Below are 20,381 nucleotides of genomic sequence, written 5' to 3' on the forward strand. Positions count from 1 at the left end.
TAGCTGTGCACCGACGCTCCCCATCCCACCTGACAAGCGCTTGAGAGGATCTGCAGAGAAGAATGGGAGAAACTCCCCAAATACAGGGGTGCCAAGTTTGTAGCGTCATATCAAAGAAGACAAAGCTGTAATCGCTGCCAAAGGTGGTTCAACAAAGTACTGAGTAAAGGGTCTGGATACTTAATGTGGATACATGATATGTAATTTCTTTTGTTTTAATAAATTAGCAAACATTTTTAAACGTTTTTGCTTTTTCATTATGGGGTATTTTGTGTAGATTGTTTTTTCCCCCCCTCAATCAATTTTATAATAAGACTGTAACCTAACAAAATGTGGAAGAAGTCAAGGGATCTGAATGCTTTCTAAAGGCACTGTATGTACAGTAAAATGCCTGCCTGCCGACACTTACTGCGTACCTCACCTTAAATTTCCTCAGATAGCTTCCAATACCATCTCTTCCCAAAACAAATCTTTCCGGAATCTTCTGTCTCGAGATCCATTGAGGCTAATAAGTGGAGGGAAGAGGTGACCCCCACTAACAGTCCTGTGAGAGGGAGGGGGAAACATGAAGAAATCTTGTAAACCCAGCGCGAAGGCTTTCAGCCCCACTAACGGCCATCCACTGAACTGAAGATGGGTACATGGTGAGATCTAGCCCCAGCTTCCTTAATAGCCTACAACTTCCCCAAATAGGCCAGACCTTAAATGGGTTTTGTCCCTCCAACCATTTTTAGATCTCTAGACCTCCTCCTGATTTATCATGTGGAAATCTCAGCCTAATAGGATGCGCCTTGCATAGTAAAGGTACTGGAACATTCTGTGAAATATGTTTGTTGTTGAGCAGAATTGTGAAAATCCTTGTCGTTCACAATTTGTCCTCTTTCTCGCTGATCTTATCTCATATGCTCCTCTGAAGTCTAACGATCACCTTTTTTCCCCGTGTCTTCACGGTTGCATTTGAAATGTAACAACTCACTGGGTTGATGCTGTTTAGATATTCTCTGGGTAGCCCGGTCTCTCCTTGCGGCCCGCTGAAAGACGAGCGGTTCCTTCCCTCTCCATCATTTCTAATCCTGTTTTGGAAGTCTAGAGAGCACGGGCCCTGTTACAAATCGTATCAGTCACAACCTTGGTGACTTTATAATTCACCATGAGGGGGACGGGGAAAAATCCCTTTAGAGACTGGAGCAATTCATCATTTATTTTATTTTCTTCTCCAGGAGAGATGATGTGCAGCTTTTTTTTTTTTTTTTTGGTAGATGACCTATCAATCGACTGGGGCTTTTATATCATCATAAAACAGGCCAGCCGCACCGCGGAATGAAAACCATAATGGGGGGCTATTTTTACCCTTCACCCGCTGTTCCAGTTTATCTTTTTTTTTTACCGTCTACAGAGCCACCTCCTGACGCGCAAACAGCGACAAGTATCCTGTGTCCTTGATTCTGTTTTAATCCGCGTGCACTTCATCAGGAGAGCACGTCCGTTTCCCAACTACAACCAGTCGCGGGTTTATGCATTCACTTATGTCTGAGAAACTGCTGTCTGTTTCTTCCCCCTTCTCCTCCCTCTCTCTCCTTGGTTGCTTGAACTTGACTAATAAATAGTGTGATGGCCCTGTTGGTTTCTCCCACTCTCTCTTGATCCTCGAATGAGGGATGAGTTCTCATTAAGTGCCTGCGATGTGAACAATTTCCCTCCCGCAGGGCGTTCCGTTCTTTACTTGTCATGATTGGTTGAGGGCAGCACACAGAAGACCGTACGTCACAGAACATAGCTAGTGTCCCAGTGGAAACCCTTCGAGAGTAATAATTGGTCTATTCTCTAACCCTCCTCTGCTTCTCCCTCCTCCAGTGGAACACTGTGACATGCTGAGTAGCTGTCCGGAGGACGAACCCATGACCCCTGGGGACGACTGTCTTGATGCAGCCATCGATGAGTCCCTGCTGGAGACCAACCCCATCCAGTCTCCCCTGCAGGTGTTTGCAGGCATGGGTGGTCTGGCCCTGATTGCAGAGAGGCTACCCATGCTCTACCCAGACGTCATCCAACAGGTTAGACTGCCACAGATACCCTTCTAATACGTATATCACAAACACCACCAGTCAAATAACCCTTTCACAGCCTGCTTCATTGGAGTTATTTCATTGTTGTCCTACAATGTTTAGCTCATGTTTCTAGATAGTGTGTTTTATATATAGCCCATAATCTAGAGCCTTAAATTTAAAGGGACATTTCAAAATGGTTCAATTTCCTATTCATAATTTCCAGCACCACCCCAACATCAACAGATGTGAAAATTGCGCATTTCTATGTTTTGTAGTAACAAAGATGGAGTAAGATTAGTGTTTCCAATGATGACATTGGTGTGCATCGTGATTTTTTTGTTGCTCATTTTTTAAAAACCAATTATGAGTATGCATTGTCTACAAATTGGTTGTCATTGGAAACACTTATCTTCCTCTATCTTTTTACCACGCAACATGGAAACGCAACATTTTCACATATGTTGGGTTGGTGCTGGAGATAATAAAAAAACTATGGAATTTCCCTTTCAGAAATTAAAGTTACCTTTCGTATATAGAGCATTCCAATGCGGATCTGCGGTTGCCAAAGTAATGACGTGTCTTTACTTTTGGCCCAGCTTATTGAGAGGCATGGCAAGTCACTGGGTTTGCCATTCAGTCTAAATTCGTTTTTGTCTCCTCTGCGCTCCCCCGGGTGCTACATCATGCCTCCTAAATGAAAGTAAATGGATACTTAAACAGTAATTGAGAGCGCACAGTGACAAGGTGAGTAGCTGGAATGCATTCTGAGAGCTGCCAGGTACTAAATCTGTTTTCTTTTTGTTATTTTCTCCCCCCTTCCAAATTGTTGCAGCAAATTGAATTATTCAGGCAGTCTCCCAGAGCTACTGGTGGTTTGAAGCAGACGCCCCACGAGGGCTACCAAGTGAGATTATTTGTTTTGTACTTAGCATTGTGATCGATATGAATCATATACGTGACTGGTCGTTGGTTGGTTTACCATAACCCTTTCTCAACAGGATATTGCATCCATTCTGCCTTAGTTTAACCCTTTTCTCTCACTGGATAGTGTTCGCTGGGCACGCTCTTAATGCTGTGAATAATTGAAGAGTTCCGCTCTCACCCTGAGCAAGACTATTAGCAAAGTCAACTTAAGGCATCGATATTGATGCAGGTGATGCTTTTCTGTTTACCCAGGACTGACTCTGTGTAGTGTTTTCTAATAGGTTAGCCAAACAGCTCAGGTCGATGCCCTTTGACCCACTGGTGTTTTAGCTCTTTAATCACAGCACAGCCTGTTCCTGGACATCCACTCTGACTCTTAGTGCAACTGAGCTTGAATTGATTATATTGATCACAACTATGCGTAAAATAACTGTATTTCTCTGCAGTGCTGCAGCTCCAATACTCGCCTTCATCTTAAAGGGATATGTCTGGTGTTTGCCTATAAAACCCTTGATCTACTTCCCCAGATTCAGTTGAACTCGTGGATACCATTTTTTTTAAAAAAGTCTTATTTGCAGGGCTCTATGCCAAGTCCCCCACAGCAGCTCTATGGATCTGAATATCAGCTCTCTAGTTCCATATGCCCCCTACTACCTTCAGTGCTCAAACACAGCACATGACCTTCAGATCCCATCCGAGTCAGCACATCTGTCAGCATTGTCCTCTAACTGCATTCTAACCCTGGCTCGTCCTGTGCAGGTGAGTCCACCGGTGGTGCCCTCCACCACGCAGGAGAAGCCCAAGGACAGCGACCAGTTTGAGTGGGTCACCATCGAGCAGTCCGGCGAGCTCGTGTACGAGGCGCCAGAGACCATGGCCGCCGAGCCGCCGCCCATCAACAAGTCGTCAGTGCAGACCATGTCGCCCATCCCCGCCCACTCGCTGGCTGCCTTTGGTTTGTTCTTGCGCCTGCCGGGCTACGCTGAGGAGCTGCTGAAGGAGAGGAAGCACGCCCAGTGTCTGCTCCGCCTGGTGCTGGGGGTCACCGATGACGGCGAGGGCAGTAAGTGACACGACGCCTCACACAGTTTCAGACGTGGACAGGAAAACTCCTGGCCCTTTCGATGGATGATTTTCTAAGTGTGTTTGTATTTGGGGACACCATTGAGGATGACCAGGTCCCTATGCTTCTAATAAAGGAGACTGCTGCAGGTTTCCTAGCGACAAATCTTGTCAGCCCTACTTATAGCAGGTAACCCCTCCCCAATGCCCAGACTGACTTTGTCAGGCAGTTGATCTTGCCAAGCTGTGGACCCAGCCGATCGATAATTCCCTGAATACATAGCGATCAGTGTCATAAAGTGGCCAACGCATGTAAATCGGCTCCTTTAAAAGCAGCCAGCCCCAAGAGCGGGGAGAAAGAGATGGAAAGAGAGATTTTAATCCCTCCATTTACAATTGAGGCACGTTTGTTCCCCTTGATGCGGCTCTTCCCCTGCAGTCCTTGAGACTACCAGTCTGCGGACCCTGTGGGTAATTTAGCCGAAGGACTCACTGGCTTGTTTAATATTGACAAGTCCTACCCTCTCATACATTACAACTCCTCCCAACCTCTGCCTTCATTATTGATGCCTATTTAGTTCCTCTCTCTCCTTCAGGGCCTGAAATCAACTATGTTGTCCTGCCAATGTTTTTTTTTCTTCTTTAGTCCTTGAAATAACAGCCCTTTAATGATTGATGGACAGCAGGCTGCCAGCTTGTTTAGTGACACTGGTCACATAGCACACCGTCAGCCTGCCATTTAGTCGGCTGTTATCTTCTCTGGCCTCATTCTCATAAGTGCTAAATCGATGTATCCATCCTTTCTGCCCATTATTCCTCCACCTCTCTGGTGGTAATCTCTCACACCATCTCTCACACATTTATCCAGTGATATTATCAATTCTCTTCTCTGACTGACTGGGTGTTTCTCAAAATTCGTACTACTCTGCTCTGAGCACGGGAGTCCAAATCAGAGTATGTGAACGACGGAGGTTTCTTCTCGACTGCGTACTCCGTTTATACATATTGTGAAGCACGCATCGATACAACTTCAAGGGAATATGATGCGCCCACGTAAAAAAATGATAGTATGTTTGTATTTAGCCCATAATCTAACGCCTCATATCTCCAGCACCACCCCAACACCAACAGATGTGAGGATGTTGCGTTTCTGTGTTTTGTAGTTAAACAGATGGAGTAAGATTAGTGTTTCCAATGACATTGGTGTGCAGCGTGTCTTTTTGAACTAATTATGAGTATGCATTGCTTAATGGTTTCTTTGAAATCAATGGCACCCATTATTTGAGCACTCCCGACTAAGGAATTAAATGTTGCCTATTGACATCTCATATGTTGCCTAACTACAATATTTTTTCTTGATATGTTAATAAATACATGCTGTGTTAATTTTGGCATGTTTACCTGCCTACGTTACTGTAGAGCACAAGCCCATAATTAGTAAATAAGGCTACTACTGTTAGCTAGCCAGATAGCCACAAAGAATTGTTAGCTAGCTACCAATGAAGGGTTGACAGCTATCTTGCATAATATAATTTTTTTGTCATTTTTGCCTGTTGAACTATCTGGTTAGCTACATTATTACGATTTGCATATCTAGCTGGTAATTGTGAAACGTTTGCTTTGTGTATATCTTGTTTTGTTTGTTGCCGTTGTCCTGGCTGGAAGAAGGTTCAGTGAATGGGCAGGTGCAGCGTGAGGTAATACAGTAGGGGGAGTGCGAGTGCTTCTCAAATGTAATGTTTTATGCGTTCTCCACGCTCTAGTCCTCACAAGAACGTACCCAAGAGAACGTCATTGGAGAATGCACTCAGAGCATGTGTGTGGAGCACGATAGTATGCATATTGAGAAATGCCCTGTCTCTCTCCCCTTCCTTGATTGGCTGAATCTCTCCCTACCTTCCCCTTAGGCCACATCCTGCAGTCTCCGTCGGCCAATGTGCTGCCCACACTGCCCTTTCATGTGCTGCGGGCCCTGTTCAGCACGACACTTCTTACCACAGACGACGGCGTGCTGCTGCGTCGCATGGCCCTGGAGATAGGAGCCATCCACCTCATCCTGGCCTGCTTGTCAGCCCTCAGCCACCACGCGCCCCGTGTCCCCAATGCCAGTGGCAACTCCTCAGAGGTGAGGCCCAGACACTGGACTTGTCCGGAACACACACCCTCACTCTGTCGCTCTCCTGGTGGTGGTGGTGGTGTGTGTGTGTGTGTGTGTGTGTGTGTGTGTGCGCTCAACAGAGCATGAATGAAAACACAGCTCACACACACTCGTACTCGTATGTCACCGGATGTGGACAGATCTCAGCGGAAATGTGTTCTGTCCATTTGCATTTCTCTTGTGTGTTCATGATGGATCGAGGCCAGCGTCAACCTATTTTGGGTTGGGTTGACGTGGTGCGTCAGTCTAGTCTAGTGTTCAGACGCTGCCTCCGGTGCGTTTGGCTTGACACAATAAAGAGGTACTCACTCTCCAGGGAGAAATGCGTCGTTTTGTCTTTCCCTCAGTGAGAGACGGGCGGTGAGGATCAGTCATGTTATGTATTACTCTATCTGGCAGGGCTTTACTCTGCGCTCTTATGCATATCGCCACTGAGCATTTGATAAATTGGGTAGTTGTTTTGTGGGAATGTTAAGAGGCAGGTCTGGCTTTGAACAGACGTGTCCTTTGTATTATTGCCAACTCCAGGCAGAAGGGAACATCATGAATAGGAATTGAATCATGGACTCTGACTGCCATGCCCATTAAATTGAGTGATTCGTCTTCTATTGAGGTTTCTGCTGGGCGTCAAGACTTACCTCCTGCTCAAAGCCTTTCAAAGGACTCTGGACTCTACTAGGACATCTGAGACTCAAAGATGACCAACGACTCGGATCAAAGACCAGATTTCACCCACCAAATTGTATCGATCACCATATTGATTTTGGTCACTAGAAGCTTAAAAGAAACGCCTGAACTTAGACCCCCTTTCATTCTGGTCTTGATTAGAAGAAAAATAACTGTCGGGAGGGTCTCTTCTGCACTGTTCAACCAATCCAGCTGGGGGTGGGAGTTGTTTAATTTCAAATAGCGGAGGTTTGCATCACAGGCTCTTTCCATTTAGCCAGAAAACCAGAACATCCGGTTGTTGGGGACTCGGCAGAGGCTAGGAGAAACTCAACACACCCAGCAATGCCCACTAACAAGGGTCCAAGCGCCATAGATCACAGGCCTAAACTCAGCTAAACCGCCGTAGATGACATGTTCTATAGCAGGATAGATTACAGCACTACAACCCACTGTGGATTGTCTCAGCAGGCGCTCCAGTCCACACACCAGTGTGGATTTATGGAGTTGTCAGAGTTGAGGACAGATCTCCGGGCTTAAAGATTGAGCGCGGGGCCAAAGTCCTGTCACAGTGGTAATGACTGTCCTCGAGGCGGCGGGCAGTTATGTGGCCGGAGATGAGACCGTGGTCAGAGCCCGGCGGACGGTCAGTCCACACACACACACACACACACCCATCCCTCTTTATCTGGGAAAGTGAGCCTCTTCCCTGATTTTGATTTTCCAGGGCTCAGTGATTAATCTCCAACCTCTTATGACGTGAGCATACCTCACCCCCCCATGTACTGCTGGGTCAGGACTGGGCCCTGCTTCGGCCATATACAAAACACACACAATGGCCGTCTTTGAAAATACAGTGAACTGTTAAAAAATCCCAGCGGCCTCATCCCACCTACTGTTAAAAAAAAATCATTGTAACTGCTGTATGGTCTCCGCTGCGCCCCAGTTGACTGATAGACTTGACAGTGATCTCTATTGGCAGAGTTGCATGCTCCATTTAGCCAGTTACATTCCCGTAACGCTTGTGTGCACGTCGGGAGCGTTCCTGCGATGTTAAAGGTGCGCTGGGAGAGCCCCTGCCATAGACCTTTATAGCACGCCGCGTCACGCCTGATGATCGCCGAAGCCGCTCTGTCAGAAAGGGTGCAGTCTCGAGAAGGCTAAACGTTCTTAGCTCTCTCTATGCTAACATTTTTTGCTGGTTTCATGAGCTTATGGAATGCTATTATCTGTAGTCCAGGCCTATGTTGTCATCAGTGGACCAGTAGGCTGAACTTTCCCCCTGCTGATTTCCTGTGTTGTGCTGATGACTTTTTCTCTGGTTCTGTCTGACCCCAGCCAACGGTGTCCAGTGGTCATGGAGGGGGCACCAGTGAGGAGCAGCAGCTGTACTGGGCCAAGGGCACTGGGTTCGGTACAGGCTCCACTGCCTCAGGCTGGGACGTGGAGCAGGCCCTCACCAAGCAGAGGCTGGAAGAGGAGCACGTCACATGTCTTCTGCAGGTAAGAATCCCCTACGCCAGGGTTTCCCAAACTCTGCCCGTCCCCCACCCCCTGCTAGCACTACACAGCTGATTCAAATAATCAAAGCTTGATGAGTTGGTTATTTGAATCTGCTGTGGAGTGCTAGGGCATGGACCGAAACGTGCACTTGGGGGTTTTCCCCAATAGTATAAAAGTGTTAACTGGCTAACAAGTCAGTTAAGAACAAATTCTTATATACAATGACTGCCTACACCCGCCAATCCCGGCCGACGCTGGGCCAAAAGTGCGCCGCCCTATGTTACTCCCAATCACGGCCGGTTGTGATACAGCCTGGAATCGAACCAGGGTGTCTGTGGTGACGTCTCAAGCACTGAGATGCAGTGCCTAAGACCGCTGCACCACTCGGGAGCCCTATGCTCTTACGTACTTTACAGAAGTACTTCCTGTCTAGTTACCTCAGGGTAGAAGGTTTAAAATCGGTATAACGACAAGTCTGTAGACAATTAGAATGCGACATGTGTCGCTGGTGAAAACATAATTTATACTCTGGTGGAATGTCTGTAGACCGTCGCTCATACTGCCAGTTTCCTTGTGTCGCACAGACATGGAAAAAAGTGAATGCCTCTGGGACTGTTGCATCGTCCGTTGTCGTGATTACTGGGCTGCTGCAGCAACAAAAGCAAATCTATTTTGGACAAATTATACAATTCTCAGATGATGATAAAATGACCTACTTTTATTTCTAAACACTCACAACCTTAAGCTATTTTCTGTAAGCTCGCCATCATTACCTTGTAAATAATGTTGTGGGTTTATTTTCCTATAGCTACTTTTTTATTCACTGTTAAAGTTAAGACGTGGTCAGCTATACTCTGGTCATTATTTGTACTGGCTACCCAGCTAGTTAACAAGCCAGCAACTAACCAAAACATTGTTTAGAAAGTTGCTTTTAGTTGCCTTTCTTGCTCGGCTGACATTTACTAAATACATTTTTAAAAGGATGGGTTTATTGGTGTTAAAATAGCGCAAGTATGCTATTTGGAGCACCTGCTGATATCATGCAGAGTCTTATTGTTTATATTTCCATAACCACAAGTTTGATGTTGGCCGACCAATAGAATGTTCATGACATATCGTTAGACCAACTGTAAAACAGCCTTAAGTCCTACACGTGTTGCTAAAAGTATATGTTTGCGCCACTTGTTCTGTCTGTCAGGTGCTGGCCAGCTACATCAACCCAGCAGGCTGTGTGAGCCACGGAGAGTCCCCTACGGGGGAGAGCAGGGGCCACAACAGCAACGCACTGCCCACAGTACTGCAGGAGCTGCTCAGCCAGTCCTGCCTCATTCCAGCCATGTCCTCCTACCTACGCAACGATTCTGGTGAATGAACACTCTTCTTTAGACTTTGTGTTGAAAGTTTCCATGTAGGTTATGATAACTCCCGTTTAGGATGGCTTTGCCTTTAATGAAACGGGAAAGTCAATGGCAAATCTCACAACAATTAATTTGATAGGTTGAACGTACACTACATGGCAACAAGTATGCGGACACCCCTTCAAATAAGTGCGTTAGGCTATTCAAGCCACACACGTTGCTGACAGGTATATAAAAATGAGCAAACTGCCCATGCAATCTACATAGACAAACACTGGCAGTAGAATGGCCTGTACTGAAGAACTCAGTGACTCTCAATGTGGCACAGTCATAAGAAGCCAACTTCCAACAAGTCAGTCAAATTTCTGCCTTGCTAGAGCTGCCCCGGCCAACTAAGTGCTGTTAACGTGAAGTGGAAACGGCTCAGCCGCTAAATGTTAGGCCACACAAGCTCACAGAGTGGGACCGCAGAGTGCTGAAGCGTGTAAGAATCGTCTGTCCATTGTTGCAACACTCACTACCGAGTTCCAATACTGCCTCTGGAAGTAACGTCAGCACAATAACTGTTCACCATGCGAAATGTCAAGCTTCGGCTGCAGTGGTGTAAAGCTCGCCACCGTTGGGCTCTGTAGCAGTGGAAACGCGTTCTCTGGAGGGATGAATCACGCTTCACCATCTGGCAGTACAACGGACAAATCTGGGTTAGGTGGATGCCAGGAGGACTCCTAATGCTTAGTGCCAACTGTAGAGTTTGGTGGAGGAGGAATAATGGTCTGTGGCTGTTTTTCATGGTTCGGTCTAGGCCCCTTAGTTCCAGTGAAGGGAAATCTTAACGATACAGCATACAATGGCATTCGATTCTGTGCTTCCAACTTTGTGGCAACAGTTCCTTTTACAAACTGTTGCCACAAAGTTGGAAGCACAGAATCGAATGCCATTGTATGCTGTATCGTTAAGATTTCCCTTGTGGCAACAGTTTGTAAAAGGCCCTTTCCTGTTTCAGCATGACAATGCCCCTGTGCATAGTGGGGTCCATATAGAAATGGTTTGACGAGATTGATGTGAAAGAACTTGACTGGCCTACGCAGAGCCCTGACCTCAACCCCATCAGACACCTTTGGGATGAATTGGAACGCTGACTGCGAGCCAGGCCTAATAGCCCAACATCAGTGGCCAACCTCACTAATGCTCTTGTGGCTGGATGGAATCAAGTCCCCGCAGCAATGTTCCAACATGTAGTGGAACGCCTTGCCAGACGAGTGGAGGCTGTTATATCGGCAAAGGGGGACCAACTCCATATTAATGCCCATTATTTTAGAATGAGATGTTCGACGAGCAGGTGTCCACATACTTTTGCCGATTTAGTGTATCAGCGCTGGTGATGATGAAAGATGATACCCTTTTTACATTGTGTGTTTCTCATGATCTATGGCTTCTCCTGGTCTCCAACAACATGTGATTGTAGTTATGTCCTCCTCGGGTGAGGTGGGTTGAGTTTGTGTGCTAGTGCAATGTAATTTATCTTCTTACCTTTGGGGTTGCTCCACAGTTTGGGAACCACTGGAATATAAGACCGCATAGTTGTAGATGTTTTCAAATGTTACGCTAAGGGTAGTAGGCTATTTATGTGTTGCACGTTTCCTCACAATTGTTTTCGATGTTCTGACTCCTATTCTACTCAATGCATTGATGAAGAATTAGTCAGAAGTGCATTATATTGTGTTGGAAATAGAATGACGTTTCTAAAGGAGGCAAATTATTAGTAGGAGAACCTATTTTTCTTCATCATTGTAATGTCCTTAGATGAGGTCTTTCATCTGGAAGACTGTCTTTTCTGCAGCTAAGCAACCTGGTGGTGTGTGGGGATCATTTGCTTGATGAGACCACACACAGATGTAGCTGCAGGATCTTCCTCTAACATGGCTATTGCTTCTGTGGGGGTTGACGCTCTCCAATAAAGTTCAATAAACAATTTAAATGATATTAATCCAAGCTTTCAAGATACCCATCCACTTATGATTCAGTTTTTTTCCACGCGCGAGAACGAATAGATTTAGTCTAATTTGTTACTTGTGACTTCGTCTGGTAGTAATTATTATGAGGAAAATTGGATGACATTTTATCTTCTGACGATAGATAGGAAGCGTCCACCGCTCTACACGATCTCATTCTCTATGCTGTGTTATATATTATTTTAATATGCAACAGACGTTTTTGTTAGAAATAATTAGTTCCCCGCACCGAGCAACTCTTAGAACCTCTTGTCCCTCGAGTATTGTGGTAGAAAAGTTTAGTGAAGGTAATTCTTATTCTGAGCATGTACCATCGTCATTCTACAGTGCTTTATGTGCGGAGTCTGTACTCTGATGTGATCGGGGTCTGAAAAGGTTTTCTGTGAAAGCAGGATATGATGGTAATCCTCTAAGGTAATCCCTCGTCCCTGGTGGCGAGGGCCGACCCAGAGCTAACTGAACACAGAGTTAAATGATGGGTCAGTCCATTGCTCTGACTAGGTTTGCTGTCTCTTCAGCTGTGACTCTGGATTGTTTTTCATATGAGCCTTGCATAAACCAAAGTTACAGAGTGATCCAGACAAACTGCTCTGTTCAATCGTTGGGAATAGTGAGTTCAATATCATTACCTTGGATGTTTTTTACATCAACATTTTTCAGAGACAGCCATGTATGCACTAATGAATCAATCATACAATCCATTTGACTTTTGTTTTTAACAATAACATAATGGCAATCATTTATTTAAATGGTTCTCTATTTGTAAATTAAGATGTAGCCTAGGCCTGTTCACATGAATGCATATTCAGTAAGTGTGTGCATGCATTGCGTTATTGAGTTTGTTTTGGCGGATGTCATCTGTATCCAATTTGTTTCCCTTCCATTTGGGACTTATTTTCTTATACTTGTCAACAACATTTGCATAGAAGTAGCTTATTTTATAAGTGTGTGCTCGGTCTCTTTAACCAGTAATGATGTCGTTCACGAGGCAAGAATAATATGTATCAATATTTAATTCTTATGTGGTTTCTTGCAATAACCCTCTGACTTTAAAGAACTGTGATTCCTAAAAGATGTGTCTGGAGATTTGGTGATCTCTGTCAGATTTGTCTAAAATCCTACATTAATCAGGAATGAGCAGGGTCCGCAATACCGTTAAGGACCCCTTATTCATGTCCTTATTACAATGTAGTTTAATAAGACCACTTATGGTCTCTAAAGTTCTACTTTTGATAGATTCAAACAACAATATTGGCATCATGGTCACATCCCTAAAGTGTCAACTCCCTCTGCCTGATAGAAAATCTTGGTTCAAGTGTGTTACATTTAATTAGATTTGAGTCATAAAGCATCTGAGGAAAAGCTAAATTGCTACTGTAGATACTACTTTAATGAAGAAAAATGCCATTTTTGTCAACTCTGTAAAATATCAACTCAGATTTTGTTTGTCATCTGATAGAATAGTGTTTATTGGGGATTTTCAAATGAATCATTTTACTGATGTTTGCATTTAACTTTTTATTTTTAGAGGCAGAAATGTCAATTTTGAGGATTTATCAACTCCGTCACTGGAGTACATTTTAATCACTGTTCTGCCACCTATACTTAAAGTATTTGCGTGCTAATTAAATATCACCTATACTTAAAGTATTTGCGTGCTAATTAAATATCACCTATACTTAAAGTATTTGCGTGCTAGATGGAAGTGAGGATGTTTGCTCTATACATGTTTTATGTTCTAAATCTAGAAAAACATGCCAAAAATACTAACAAAATTAGCCCTGGAGCATATAATAGTGCTATAAAGCAAAATCTGATGTTTGGAAGCGAAATTTAAAAAAGGCTACTTCATATTCATTTCCAGCACCACCCCAATTTCAACATGCGTGTTTGTTTTATAGTGAAAAAGAGAGGATTATTAGTATTTACAATGGCATCAATCAATTAGCAGGGAATACCTAATCAAAATGGGTTATAATCACACGATGCACACCGATGTCATTGAAAACACAAATATTTGTTTATTTGTTTTACTACAAAACATAGAAACACGCAATTTTCGCATGTTGATGTTGGGATGGTGCTGGAGATGATGAATATGAAGTTGGACGTTTTAGAAATGTCCCTTTAAACAATCATTGTCTTTAAACACTTGTTGGACAATAATTGTAAAGATGAAATTCCTTTTATGTTGTCTGACGGAGTTGAAATAAATCCAGTTGCATTTTTTTATTATTAGTTGTCTTCACATGGTCTGAATGCTGATACTTTGGTCCATCAAAATATATTTATATTTATTTATTTTCAAATTTGGTTAATATTAAGACAAATATTTGTAGAGGAAAAAGTTAATTTGCCCCGTCTTTCAAGAATCCTTAAGCTCTTAAACAGCAAAATATTACCCCAGCCCCATGAGGGAACAAAATGTCTACCACGTTGTGGGGTTGCGCTGCGAAACTGCGCTACGTCACTGAAGCTACTGGTATCTTCTTGCATTGTAAAGTTATCTTGCCTGTATGGGCGTTGTTTTGCGTACAGCTACTTTTCTTCGTGCCGTGTCACATTATTCAAATGTGCTAACTTCAGTGCAGCATGAGTGGGGAGCTAACATGATGCAGCCCAGTCTCCCAGTGCAGGTAAAGTGGAGCAGGCACAGTGCTTTCACGCTCTGAGGACATTGGCTGACAGTTGATCAATGAGACACAGTTGACAGAATTACCGAAAGTAATAACTTCTAGTACCGCACTGTTTTTCATGTTCAAGTACAGAAGTTGGAGTATACTGTGAAGCACTAGTGGGTATAGTAGAATCCATCCACAATCTGTGGGGATAGGAGAATCTGTGGTGATCTATCCACATTTTGTGGTGATTTTATGGTTCGCTTATGTTTTTGTCCAGTTATTTATGAATATTAACAGAACAGTTGCTCACAGACCTTTAGCCATTGCCAGGAATAAAATGACAAGTTGGCACACTACCAAGGAAATAAAATCACCTTGAAAAAACTTTTTCATTGCATTCTCTCTACAAATACTTTGCTTATAATGAACCCTTAGCAGGAGACATCACTTCCCTGACTATGGACAGATTATTGGCATGTTTGATTTCGACAAGGTGCATAGACTCGCCCTAAAATGATTTTATGCTTCTCAATCCGTTTGTTCTGAGCTGAAATGGGCAGGTAGGCCTGTATCAACGTAGCCTCCATTCAGAAGGATTTGCTTTCTAACGTAATTCCATAATAGTTGCATATCAGGTGGAGGTAGCTAATAGCTTTGTGTATGTAACCGCAACTGCCTCTTTGTCCGATGTTGTCAGTGTGTGTGTCTGTTCCTGTATGTGTGTTGTGGTGTGCATTAATGCGCCCCTGGTCTCATAATTAAATAACAGCAGATAAAGAGATGAGTATTGTAATTGGTCCTCATTATCTTTTAAATGCCTCAGACACGCTCAAGCGTGGTGTGTGCAAACATGCAGCCGGGGCCGTCTGCTATTAAATCACAATGTTTACTGCCTCTTCATTGTCGCTGGCCTTTCTCCTATGTCATTGTTGTGATTAAACATTTGCCTTTTTAAAATGGACTAATATTTCAATTGACATGTTTTATCACCCAATTGAATAACAAATGGTGTTTTTGGTGATGAATCTACTGTGCAGTATGGTCAGTGTCGGTTCGGTGTGTGCGCTGATGGAAGCCAAGGGCTCCTCTCACTCTGTTGTATCGGCGCCAGCCCTCAGAGCCATGAGCTGTCAATCAATGTCAAGAGGTTGCTGGTAATATAAAAATGAGAAGAGACCTAAGCACTCCTGACGTCTTTAAAAAAAATATATATCATTTTTTATATAACGTGCTGCGCTGAGGAGTGGAGGGAGGGGGTGTTCCTTCCAAAAAGCATTAAGTGCAAGGCAGGGGGCAGGCAGCCCTGGGAGGTTGATAACTGTGGGTGTGGTGACAGAGGCAGACTTGATATTCAGTAGGAGTGTGCCACTAATGATCAACTGTCATATGCTGCTGGAAGGAGGGATTGAAACCTCCATCTCATTTCTACTTAATGTACTGCTTTCACTTTCCATTTTGTCTACCATTTACCTTCACTGGCGTTACATTTTTTTTTTTACATGATGCTTGTAGAAAGAGCTAGCACAGTTGCCGTATAACGGTGTAGCAGATGGTTATGGATGAAGACGGTCATGAAAATTAAAACTTCATAACCGTTTTTACCTTTTTTGTGTGGAACAAACCGCTGGCTGAAGATGGGATGGTCGGGCATCCGTGCGTTTGAGTCCGTAACTTGCTGAAACAAGCAAAATAGTCTGTGGTTGCCAAGTCAAAGCCCCCGCAATGCAGCAGCACATATAGAAATATAATGAATAGAATGGGCTTGGAACCTGGCGATTTGACTGGTAAACTCATGGGTACACTTGCAATACTCTGTCATGAGACGGAATTCCCCTCGACCACAAATTGGGAGGGAAAAAACATTATTTTCCGTTGGCCCTCATTGTAAAAGCGCCAACTGCTGTGTTTAATGTACGTGTAACCAGATCAAAAATCCTGATTTATAGTTCACAGTTCTCCCATGTAGGGAATTAGAGCCCTGTGGCTTCAGGTTATTCGGCGTGGGAAATTGTGGGGACCAGGTGTCCAAGTAGGCTACACGTAGCTATGTGTGTGGAAAACATTTCCTCACAGGTAAGATATTGAACTTGTTTAGTATAGTCCGTTTGTAACTCCACTCACTACTTGTAGCTGTATAGTCAGTTTTGTTTGTTGGTCTTTGCTAGCTTAATATTCCAGTCATTAGCCGCTAGCTCCATGACAAGGGGCATGCGGGAAGCCCTACGTTACATTTTTTACAAGTAGTGAGAATGCTCAGGAGCAGTCGATGTTGAAAAGTAATCTTTAGATATGTTGTACCTTTTGACTAAAACAAGCTTTCAACAAGAAAATGTGTTTGAAAAGGGTTGTTTTTGCAGTGAGCCAATAGGGTAACCATGGGTTGTTTTCACCCAAGGCGGGCGGGCTGCGACATTCTATCTAATACCGTCTGGAAGTATGGCTGCCTGGTATTCTGACGCAATAATTCCATGGTAATGTTGAATGTTAATTCAAAAGATGCTAATGTATGTGGCTCATGCAATATATTGAGTTGAATCAACAAATCACAGCACATACACTACATGGCCAAAATTATGTGGACACTTGCTCAAACATCCCATTCCAAAATAATGGGCATTAATATGGAGTTGGTCCCCCTTTGCTGCTATAACTGCCTCCACTCTTCTGGGAAGTCTTTCCACTAGATGTTGGAACATTGCTGCGGGAACTTGGTTCCATTCAGCCACGAGCATTAGTAAGGTCGGGCACTGATGTTGGGCGATTAGGCCTGACTCAGTCAGCATTCCAATTCATCCCAAAGGTGCCCGATGGGGTTGAGGTCAGGGCTCTGTGCAGGCCAGTCAAGTTCTTACACACCGATCTCGACAAACCATTTCTGTATGGACCTCGCTTTGTGCACAGGGGCATTGTCATGCTGAAACAGGAAAGGGTCTTTTACAAACTGTTGCCACAAAGTTGGAAGCACAGAATTGTCTAGAATGTCATTGTATGCTGTAGCGTTAATTTCCCTTCACTGGAACTAAGGGGCCTAGACCAAACCATGAAAAACAGCCCCAGACCATTATTCCTCCTCCACCAAACTTTACAGTTGGACAGGTAGCTTTCTCTTGGAATCCGGAAAACACAGATTAGTTCGCCGGACTGCCAGATGGTGAAGCGTGATTCATCACTCCTGAGAACGCATTTCCACTGCTCCATAGTCCAACGGTGGTGAGCTTTACTCCACTCCAGCCGACGCTTGGCATTGCGCATGGTGAGCTTAGACTTGTGTTTGGCTGCTCAGCCATGGAAACCCATTTCATAAAGCTCCCAACGAACAGCTATTGTGCTGATGTTGCTTTGAGGAAGTTTTGAACTTGGAAGTGATTTTAACGAGCTTCAGCACTTGGCAATCCCATTCTGTGAGCTTGTGTGGCCTACCACTTCGCGGCTGAGCCGTTGTTGCTCCTCAATGTTTCCACTTCACAATAACAGCACTTACAGTCGAAGGTGGCAGCTCTTGCAGGGCAGAAACTTGACAGACCGACTTGTTGGAAAGGTGGAATCCTATGACGGTGCCACGTTGAAAGTCATTGAGCTCTTCAGTAAGGCCAGTCTACTGCCAATGTTTCCGTATGGAAATTGCATGGGTTGTGTGCTTGATTTTATACACCTGTCAGCAACGGCTGTGGCTGATATAGCCGAATCGACTAATTTGAAGGGTTGTCCACATACTTGTAGTGTATTTTAACATTTTACTTACTGCTTTGATCCTATGGGTACAATAGCAATGGCCGCCAGCAATGGCCGCCCATTATGCCATCATTGACTTGAATGGGGATGCCCATTCTATTCATTATATTTCTATGGCAGCACCTGCAGTGAGGAGGAGAAAGTGTCAAAATAAACACAATTCAATAAATAATTGAGTTTATTTTGCTATTTTTAACGGTTATTACGGTGGCCACGGTCATTTGGCTGGCCAATTACCGTCTTCCAAAATTCCAGCCCTACTTGTATAAACAGTTATATATTATTTTAGTGATTTGGTGACATTTTTATCTGTAGGCCTAGGTCCTTGCAGCTTGGATTGTGTGGTGTTTCGGTAAAGTGGCGGTACCTTTGCTTCAGGAATGACACCAAACACATCAATCTGTCTTTTAAAATCTATTAAGATGGGCTACTCCAGTCCAAACCCATTCTCATACCATGCACCATTCATCCAGTGTCGATACATTTAAAAACCTGGCTACTAGCTTTATTAAGGGATAACACACTAGATGACATTAAAAGCATCATTAAGGCTACAGCACCACACTCCTGTCTCCATTCATGCTCTTCATCCTCAGTGTGCTGCCTAATAGCCGCCGTGCTGTGATGAATTTCTTAGCCCAGCCTTCCTATGCTCTCCTAAGAGACACGGGGGGGGGGGGGGGGGGGGGCTTTTGTGTCCCATTGCTTACTGTGGCCCCTGCCTACCCCTCTTCCCATCCTCCCTCTCCCCTCAGTCTATCTGCCTCAGGCCATACTCATTCCTCCTGCTAATCTTCCAACTTGGCTGCGCCGCTTGCGTATTATTCCACATTAGTCATCGGTGTCTTGGCAATCCTTTTGGGACGCATTACACCACTGCGCACTCCATCACAGGAAGTTAGACCATTAGTGAGAGGTAATGTCTTTTAATGTCACTGCGAAACTAATCTATTTTAATTGAAAATGACATTTATTTCTCCCCTCACTCACTCCCCTTTTACCCAACCGTCCTCACACGTGAACCTTCCCCCCCACCTCACCCCGCCACCTCACCGTTCCTCAGTGAGCATGTTAGGAACAGCTTGTTAGACAGGACAAGCATCTAGTCCACGCTTTTGTGAAGCGTTCTCTGTGTGGTGCATTGGTGAGGAATACTGCATTTGGGCCAAGTGCTTCTATCTACGCGCAGAAACCATGGGCAGAGATGGCTTAGCTCCACAGCATTAGCATCTCCTCCACTCTTCCCTCTTGTCTTCGTTCCGATTCCACCCTTTTCAAAAGCAGATGTGATTTATAAGCCATCCATGTTTAATGGGCCTGTACATTGATGTAGTGGGTCATCTGAACAAGGGAGGCTTCCAGAGAGGGGGCTGGACGGGTTATTCATGGCCCAGACCCCATAATCTCATGGAGAGGCCCTTGTGGGGATCGTGACTGCCCTATACTGATCCAGTTCTCAGCACCTAGACTACATTTCTACAGTGCTCGTCCCTACTGCTGGACATGTTCCTAGTGGACCTGGATCCACAAGGCGAATGCTAAACGACTCACCACCCCAGATTCATTAACGCTTCCCCTCCCCCTATTTGCATATGATAATCTACCCCCGGCTGGCCGCCTATTCTACTATGTAATTTTCTCTGTATTGGCGTTTTGAAGTAGATATGGGTGTCTATGCCTATAGGGTTAGCAGTAAGGCGGTAAGGGCAGCGGTAAGTATGGATCGCAGGCAGGCCTCCCCGTGGTAAGAGTACTCATCATGGTAAGGGCAGCGGTAAGTATGGATCGCAGGCAGGCCTCCCCGTGGTAAGAGTACTCATCATGGTAAGGACATTGCCTACGTAAGAGCCTTTCCTTGAAAGCATGTTGTCCTTTCTGACATTACTGGAGCACTGTGGAACAAATGCTGTGCACATGAGGATTAAGTCGAACTCGTTTCCTAGGCAGTCCCAGCCTTACTCTAGCTTCAGGAACAGGCAGATGGAAGTAGGGCTGGGAGCGGATGGAGTCAAAAGTGGTGCTTTGCTCCGAGGTTCATTGGGCTGCTGTGTTTCTTGTCGTTTTCCTCCGCGAGCACGTGATGTCATTTAATAGCACCTGGTCTGATTACAGCGACCCTTTTTGGTTTTGTAGCACGTGGTGTGTCCTAACAGTGTGCGTTGTTCACTTGTGTAGTTACCCAGATTGTACTTGCTAGCTACTTCATCTTGCGTGTCCTTGACCCCATTGATTCACACACAATGTGCACATACACACGCTCACTCACACATCACATTGAGGTAGGTGCAACTGACACG

At 44.6% G+C, this 20,381-nt stretch overlaps 1 protein-coding gene across 20 annotated transcripts in view; it reads left to right on the plus strand.

The window, feature by feature from the left end:
* Nucleotides 1–20,381, plus strand: part of LOC110502424 (baculoviral IAP repeat-containing protein 6) — a 140,767-nt gene that overhangs the window by 72,946 nt on the left and 47,440 nt on the right. For 17 of the 20 annotated variants that reach the window (XM_036959768.1, XM_036959775.1, XM_036959774.1 and 14 more), the window contains 6 exons: nt 1,855–2,054; nt 2,881–2,952; nt 3,732–4,035; nt 5,942–6,159; nt 8,197–8,361; nt 9,560–9,725. In XM_036959768.1, coding sequence (XP_036815663.1) covers nt 1,855–2,054; nt 2,881–2,952; nt 3,732–4,035; nt 5,942–6,159; nt 8,197–8,361; nt 9,560–9,725 — 1,125 coding nt within the window. The remainder of the gene's footprint in view (nt 1–1,854; nt 2,055–2,880; nt 2,953–3,731; nt 4,036–5,941; nt 6,160–8,196; nt 8,362–9,559; nt 9,726–20,381) is intronic. The other 3 variants (XM_036959781.1, XM_036959783.1, XM_036959789.1) reach the window with 1 other exon arrangement.

Source organism: Oncorhynchus mykiss, chromosome 23, assembly GCF_013265735.2.
Source record: "Oncorhynchus mykiss isolate Arlee chromosome 23, USDA_OmykA_1.1, whole genome shotgun sequence".
Classification (NCBI taxonomy): domain Eukaryota; kingdom Metazoa; phylum Chordata; class Actinopteri; order Salmoniformes; family Salmonidae; genus Oncorhynchus; species Oncorhynchus mykiss.